An 8,920-nucleotide genomic window follows, 5' to 3' on the forward strand; every position below is an offset into this window, starting at 1 on the left:
TTAGAAGCAATTGGTATCCAGCACTAATGCAGTTTGGTAGCCTGCTCTTTTAATTTTTTTGTTTGTTTTTGAAGACAAGGTTTGCCTGTGTAGCCTTGGCTGTCCTGAAAGGAGCTCTGTAAACTATGATGCCCTCTAACACAGAGATCCCCCTGACCCTGGATCCCAAGTCCTGGGATTAAAGGTGGTCCAACATTCCTGGCATTTTTGTTTTTATATTATTGGATGATGGGCCTGGGATGCATGTTTTTCTACATGTCAAGCATAGGCTCTTGTGCTGAGCTTCACTCATTTTGTGAACTTTAAAATTTGGCAGAGGGTATCATTCTCTTTCTCAAGATGGCATGTATTTATGACATTAATACTGCCTGAGCCTTCTGAGTCACTGGAATGCAGGTACATGACCTTTTTCCTGCCTGTTTTTGTTTTGTTTTGAATTTTTAAATGAATATGAATAATTTCCTATATGCATAAATACACACCACAAGGGTACCTGGTTCTCACAGTGATTTAAAGATGGGCTCAGAAACCCTGAAATTGGAATAATGGATAGTTCTGACTCCCCATGTAATTAAAGGCAATTGAGTCTACTTATATGCAAGACCAGCAAAAGCTCTTTACTACCGTGTCATCTCTTCTGCCCTTTGTTGATTATTTATGATCAACATTCATATTGCTAATGTTTTCATCTGTCCATTTGTAAATATTACAACATGCAGTATCTTTTAGTAAAATCTTATTGATGTTAGAGTTTAAATTGTGGCACTTCAGGTTTCTGGAAGATGAAAATAGAACTGGAGTGAAAACATAACTCTTTGTAGGAACTTCATTAAAAACTGCTTGAGTACTTTCTATTTTTTTGTTTATTTGATTTTAGCATGGAAGAGAGGGACTTAATATATTCTACTGGGCCAGATTGCATAGACTAGGGTACAATTCAACTCAGAGGCAATTGCCTTTGCATACTGAGTGCTGAGGTTAAAGGTGTGAGCCAATACACCCAGCTTGTTCAGCCCATTTTTTCTTTTTCTTTTTTTTTTCTTTTCTTTTCTTTTTTTTTTTTTTGATTTTTCGAGACAGGGTTTCTCTGTGTAGCTTTGAGCCTTTCCTGGAACTCACTTGGTAGCCCAGGCTGGCCTCAAACTCACAGAGATCCGCCTGGCTCTGCCTCCCGAGTGCTGGGATTAAAGGCGTGCGCCACCACCGCCATTTTTTCTTTTCAGCTAGTAATAATTCATACAATTTCTCTCATGTGTATTCTGTACTGTGGACATGTTTCTTTGTCTCACTATGTTTGCTATTATGCATTTCTCTTGCAAGATGATAGCCCATTCAAAGGATACAGAAATGTCAGAGGTGACCCTCCTATTCAGTTTCCTTCTAAAGTAACATGGTAGTTACACTATAATGTCTATGTCATAAAATAAATGTAAGGAGCACCAGAATTATATAAATATACAGTCAAAGAAGTATACATTTACAATATTGTCAAATTCATGCTTTCTGTTGTATACATGTATGGAATGTTTTATAATGCAGTGACCTATGATGATGTGCATGTTGACTTCACTTGGGAAGAATGGATTTTGCTGGATCCTTCCCAGAAGAATCTCTACAAAGATGTGATGCTGGAGACCTACAGGAACCTCACTACCATAGGTAAGACTGAAATTTCCTTCATGTTTTCAAATAAAGGGACAACTATTCCTTGGTTATTGATGCTCTTCTCTAATTTGATTGAAAAAGAAGAATGGGTGAGTGAATCAGACATGGTTCTAATGTTCACTGAGAATAGTAACTTCAATTTTGCAGTTTTTCAATGATATGTCATACCTTTTCTGGTACTATGTTTTAGGATACATTTGGGAAGACCATAATACTGAAGAGCATTTTCAAAGCTCTAGAAGACATGAAAGGTAATTTTTATCTGCAATTTGATGCAAATGTGCCTCTGAATAAATTGTAATGTGTCCTAGAAGTTTTAACAGGAACATCAGTGTAACTAAGTACCACTTAAAGTGCATTGATGATCATTAAATTCTCACAAAACCATAAACCTCAATTTTAGGTAGGTTAATTTGCAAGGCATTCTTTTAAGAAGGAAGACAAGGAAACAATGCCTCAAGAGATGTGACCATTTGAATCATAGCACCATAAGAGAGATGCTATAGAACTGCTAATCCATTTATTTCATACTACTCATATTACAAAATTACACACAGTGAAGAGGTGATATATATCTGCAAAACATTCTAGTAAGTAAAGAGTCCATAATAAAGCTAGAATTGCTCTTATACTTGTTGTGACTGTGCTGTTAAGTTAGAGGGGCATTTAGAGTCCAGAGTCACTGGGAATTGTTGTGGAGAAACCTTAATCCCTATACCACAAGTCTATGAGGACAGAAAGTTAAACTAAATTCAATGTGGAAATCTTTTATTTGTTATTCTTCCTTTACTAGGTATATCATACATCACTCTGGATACAAGCCATATGAGCATAGGGATGTGCAAATAAATAACATACCTCTCTTTTAGAGCAGTTAGACAATAAGTAACAGTACCCATATTGAATATACTTGTTAAAATTGATTCAAGTATACAAGTAATTGTTTTTCTAGCTTCATTGTTAATACATAAATAAACTCACACTACAGAAAAGTCCTGAGTTCTAGGACTGTAAATACCACATCAACACAGTGATAAAATCCTAAAATCTGATTCCTTTTTACAGGTGGACCAAATTGTTAAATTAATTCTTACAGATGTAAAGAGTCAACAGCATGTTGATTATGGTAAAGATTTTACATGTGCCAATTTTCCTTGTAGACATGAAAGAAGCCAAACTGGAGAGAAACCTTCTGTATATACTCAATGTGATAAAGACTTTGCATATGATAGTCATCTTCAAAGGCATAAAAAATCACATACTGGAGAGAAACACTATCAATGCAATGAGTGTGGTAAAGCCTTTGTACAACACAATTATCTTCAAAGGCATGAAAGAACACATACTGAAGAGAAATCCTATGAATGTAATCAGTGTGGTAAAGCCTTTTCATGTCAGAGTTCTCTTCAAATTCATAACAGAACACATACTGGAGAGAAGCCCTATGAATGCAATCAGTGTGGTAAAGCCTTTGCTTATCATAGTAATCTTCAAGTACATAAAAGAACACATACTGGAGAGAAACCCTATGAATGCAATCAGTGTGGTAAAACCTTTGCTCATAACAATACTCTTCAATTGCATAAAAGAACACATACTGGAGAGAAACCCTATGAATGTAATCAGTGTGGTAAAGTCTTTGGATGACACAGTTATCTTCAAAGACATGAAAGAACACATACTGGAGAGAAACCCTATGAATGCAATCAGTGTGGTAAAGCCTTTGCTCATCACAATAATCTTCAACTGCATAAAAGAACACATACTGGAGAGAAACCCTATGAATGTAATCAGTGTGGTAAAGTCTTTGGACGACACAGTTATCTTCAAAGACATGAAAGAACACATACTGGAGAGAAACCTATAAAAAAAAAAAAAAAAAAAAAAAAAAAAAAAAAAAAAAAAAAAAAAAAAAAAAAAAAACATAGGAGAAACCCTATGAATGTAATCAGTGTGGTAAAGCCTTTCCATGTCACAGAACTTCTAAATAATTAAAGTATATAAATGATCATTAGGAACATGATGCCTCAGTATTAAGATGTTTTTATGGACAATTTGAATTACAAGTCAAATGCAATCCAAAGACGATATCTAACAATTTATAACAGAAAAACTGATTACAAGGCTACATGCAAAATGGAAACACTCAGAATGCTCAATGGCATTATGAAAACACAGTGCAAACATTGACACAATGTGACTTCTATATATACCACAAAAGATACAACAGTGAACAATGTGTACAATATTTTGAAAGAATATAAAGGAAGGAGAGAAAAAGTCAAGACCAAAATCAGGAAAATATAACTAAGTTTGAATCAAAGGAACAAAAGAAAATCAGCCAGGAAAACTGTGTTCTTGACCAATGTTATCCTTTATTCTATATGTATAAAAGTGAAATAAACACAGATTTCCCAACTCCCTCAAAATTAACTCAAAGTGATCCTTAAACTGTCAACTTTCTGACCTACCAAATATTGGTGTGTCTTCCAAAGAGGCACCATGTCCTACAGCTGTCCCTGCCAATGGAGGCAATCTCCTCCAGAGCCTACTATGGCTCTACAGCCCCTCATGCCTCCTTGTTGTTTCAGACAAACCCAGCCCTAATAATGTCCAATCACAAAACAATGTTGGAAATAAGTTGATGACTGCTTTCTCCCACATAGATTATGTCACAAGCTGTGGCATCTACCCTTTATACCTGTCAATGTCATGCAAACCTGAGACACCATTAAAACTCAGAAACTCCTTTTCTGCCCCAGAACTGAGCTTCACTGAATGGTGCCTGACAGTAGCAAAAAGTTGAAAACATTCTAATCATGTAGTGCTGAAGGATGATGCCTATCATCTCCTTTCTACTAGTTTCCAGATTATCTGTAGCTTTTGTTAGACACACATGAAGATGGAGTGTAACATTCAGAGCTTCTAGAAAGCATACATTCAGTTTTTTAACATGTCTTCCTATTACACATGAAAATCAATGCCTGTATGTTCACATTGGACAGTGATATTACAAGTTTCCCATGCTAGGGTGGCAGAGACTACCCTCCCCAATGAATCCACACTCAAAGCAAAGAGGCCAAAGGACACTGCACAGGTTACCACACGAACCGACAGAAACTCAGTCTGGCTCATGGTCCATCTCAATCCAAGAAGGTCAGACTGATAGCTCAGCCAACTTGATCCTCATGATATGTGACAGTGATGCCCATGCTCACTATGGTACAGATTGTGGTATTCCTTACTGCTCCCTACAGCAAAACAACAAGAGAATCCTGGAAAATACTTGTAAGCTACCTCCCACCTCTATCCCTGGTTGCTAATCCTTCCCAGAGTCCCTCATTAGCTAGGCCCTCCCAGCTGGGCTTCAGGATATTGGCAGTTACCACACTGAGTGAGTAGAGATCTGATAACTCAGACAGCCCAAGCTGTCCTAGGTCTTCCTGTCTACACTAAGGTGAGACAGGGCCCTCATCTGGGAAATTTGTTCTCTAGTAAAATCTTCCATTCTCCCAGAGCATTTCCTGATCCTCTTCTAAGACACAGGATTCTATGTGTGCACATTCCATTCCACACTCAATGTCTAGGGCAGCCAACCCTTTGCTTCATAGCTGATGGTCCTGCAGCCATACACAGGTCACATTCAAATAGTATGTGTTGTTAAACAAAAGATGCCATGGGTTACAGCACAATGAAAATTCTATGGGAGGTTTTGGAGGCAGAGAAGAGATAGTTAACACGATATAATTTTAATTCCAAAATAGTATACTAAAAATTTAAACAGGCTTTATGGTTATGTGCTCTAGAGACAGGAGATTTGTATTAGAGCACACAAAGTATTACTTATGCTATTTCTCTCAGAGTATACATCTTAAACATGGAAAACACAGTCATATTAGACAAGGCCAAACCATTTTATCCAGGTCTTCTATTTTTACTTGTACTAGTGTAACTACAGTAATTTGGTTTCACAAAAATTCAGTTCTTTATTAAGATTCTTGATTGACCATTATGTGAAACTAAGAAATGTCCAGTCAGGATATTTATGGAACATCTAAAATTGATTTCCTCACTATTCATTGCTAATGTCAAATACAGTCACATCAGGAAGGCTTTCACCCACCTACTTGCCCATCCATGTCTCTGCTGTGATGACACCTGCTTTATATTTGGTCAGTGAACTCAATTCTTATACAGATCCCACTTCATTTGTAAATTCACAATGAAATCTAGAGAACACTGAGGATACTTATTCACTGGTCTACTTTCCTTCCCAAAGACAAGTCAAGGTGCATCCTGGAGGTATTTGCAGCACTGTATCACAGCCCCAGGCAGCAGAGGCAGAATTAGGTTTTCAAAGCAATTCTCAATTTTATAGTGTGAGGCAAGCATGAATTACAGGAGACATTCATCAAAACCAGTGGTTCTCAACCTTCTTAATGCTATGACATTTTAATACAGTGACCCCAACTATAAATCATTATCACTGCTACTTCACAAGTATAATTTTGTTACAGATATGAATTGAAATATAAATATCTGTTTTCTGATGGTGTTAAGCCAGTTCTGTAATATAGAGTCATTTGATTTCCCTAACGGAGGTGTGACCCCCCCCATGGTTGTGAACCACTGCTTTAAGTTGGTATAAATAAACAAATAAATAGCACTTAAGAGAAAAATAAAATGAAATTCTTAAACCAGTGAACATTGAAAACTAGAAATAAATAGAGATTAGAGCAGTAATGCATTTAAAGAAAATGAAATTTTAAAAATGATACCAATAATTGGCATTTAAAATGATAAAATGGATAAGTGGAAGACCACTTAGCTATACTGATTTTGAAGTTGAGTAGGCACTTCCTTGATAGGGAGAATGCCATTAATTAAACTGTATGACATTGTCCCATTTAAAATGTTAACTACTGAGTTCTGTAAGCTGACAGATTTACAGACAATGGCCTATGTCTCAAACCTCTCAGCTGACTTAACTGTGTCAACCATTATTGCATGTATCTGTGTAGGAGAGTTCCCCAATTGGAATCTATCCTCCGTAATTGTACATCCACCAATTCTGTCTATTTTAATTCACCTGGAAGGAATTAATACTTGCTGGGAAATTACCCAGAAAGACACTCACCATGCCTCAATCCTTATTGTAATGGAGACCCCTGCAGCTGCCTTAAACTTCATTCTGTGACCTAGCTATTGTCTAGTTTGTTTCCCCCTGCAGTATACACAGTACACTGCTCCTCTTCTGTTCTGAGGGGAGAAGGCATGATACACACATATGCACACATCTTTTTCCCCTTACAGCAATGGATAGCTCACTATGTGACTCAGTCTGGTAATTGGAGAACTCTTTGGTGCTGCAGACCTGTAATCAATGAATTTATGGTGGTTACTAGGAAGGAAAGGAAGGGCAATGCCCCATGGGCCTATTGATATTGTTTAAGTCCACCTCAACCAATGATGGAGACCTGGACTCAAAACTGCTTTTCCAAAAGACTAGAGATGCCCCTGTACTAGAATTAATATACCTAAATGGCACACCAGGACTTAATGTTGATTGTGACCCCTTAATGTTCTTTTGAGCAGCATTGAGAGGCCTGTTTTTTAATGGAGGGGTGGTCCTTACTACAGGTTGTGAATCAGGATTGTCTCCTTTGTTTTGAGAATGTAGCTTTAAATCTGGTTAATCTTTGTTAATGAACATTTCCTTTTTACCATACTATTCTCCAATAGGCATGGTTAGGATACTACTTATCTTTGGGATATTTGAGATAGAGTCCTCCCTTACCTAAATTTTATGTTGTGAGGTAATAGCTCCTAAGAATGAGTAAATCCTTATCTTATTGATTCTATTATTATCAGTTCTATTCTTCTACATCACAGTTTAGTACTGTAGTACAACTCTAAAACTGAGATACCATTTACAAGCTCCACAAAATTAACTGCAGATTAACTCCAGATCCTAAACCTAAATGTTAAATGTTAAAACTGCAGAATTTCTAGAAGATACTAGAGAGACCAGGGTTCTCCAAGTTTGGCAAATCTGCCTTCCATAGTGATAATCCAAGCACTACAGGAAACATCATTTCACAGTGATGTCAAAAACAAGGATATTTCTAAGAACAGTCCTGCTCCCACTGCTTGGCATAAACACAGGCAGCAGAGTGAGGTTATTCAGAGGCTGCCACCCTGTCCCAGGGAAGGTGCAAGGACCACACAGGATGAACAGGAACATACCAAACTCTGTGTCTAGCCACCAACTCCCACACGATCAGGGGAGGACCCACCATACCAGCTTCCTCAGCTCAGCTGGCCCACCCAGTCTGAAGATAGCAGCCTCTCATTCACCATATCCAGCCACTCTTCCTGGCATGGGGGCAGTGGTCCCTCACTCACCTAGGCCAGCCCCACCTCCCTGTCTATGGAAAGCAGTCCGCACTCATCATAGTGCAGCTGGCAAGCTGACCTGCACTCTCCCACAATAGAGGCCAAGGCACAACACACAGGACAACTTCTGACTTCCTCAGGAATTGAGCAGAGTCAGAAGCATGGCTCCTGGAAGTGCCCTCCCTTCTCACTGGTTTGTCTGGTGATGCCTTTGATTGGATAGTGAGGCCTAAGAGACAAGACCAGTGAGCTGTAATCACAATGCACAGTAGTTCTTAGCCCTGACTTTCATTCTAAGGACAGACATCCCAGGTTGGCTAGAGGTTTGTGCCAAATTCAACAGCAAGTTACTTGGTAATGTAATGCAATGGGTTCAGTTTTCAAAGGTATATAAATTCAGGAGGCAAATCAGACAATGTTGCACAAGAGGAACACAGGATGACTCAAGGACACTATAAACAAAGTCCACAGTGGCCTTGGGACTGATAACCACATCCCTATGTATAGAAAGTGGTGGGTTCTCATGATCAGAAGTCACTCCTGCCCCAAAGACCTTTGTCCCAGACATTTACTAGCTCAACAAAGCATATTACCTGTTTTAGAGAAGGAGCTCTGTTTCTTTCTCAATATATCAGGGACTTAGAGAAACCTTCCCAAGCCTATACAGGCTGCCAAGCTCAAAGAGGCCCATTTTCTAGTGTTTTTTTAAAAGAAGGTATGTACATCAAATTTGACATTTAGATGCTAGATTCATTTGAAGTTAAATACTCATCTCATATACTGTGTAGCATTCTACTACTAAGCTGTAATATACAAGGGTGGAATTGGTGATATAAAAGATTTCCCAATGATTAGGAAA

The 8,920-nt window shown here is 38.0% G+C and overlaps 1 protein-coding gene across 1 annotated transcript; it reads left to right on the top strand.

Moving 5' to 3' along the window:
* Window positions 1-1,514: 1,514 nt before the first annotated feature.
* On the top strand, window positions 1,515-3,273 carry LOC119089255 (zinc finger protein 120-like; the record flags this gene model as incomplete). Its single annotated transcript, XM_037211923.1, has 4 exons — window positions 1,515-1,659; window positions 1,856-1,916; window positions 2,826-2,970; window positions 3,064-3,273. Coding segments are annotated over exons 1-4 (561 nt in total), but the record flags the coding sequence as incomplete, so codon positions are not given.
* Between the last annotated feature and the right edge of the window lie 5,647 nt (window positions 3,274-8,920).

Source organism: Peromyscus leucopus, chromosome 18 (assembly GCF_004664715.2).
Source record: "Peromyscus leucopus breed LL Stock chromosome 18, UCI_PerLeu_2.1, whole genome shotgun sequence".
NCBI lineage: Eukaryota > Metazoa > Chordata > Mammalia > Rodentia > Cricetidae > Peromyscus > Peromyscus leucopus.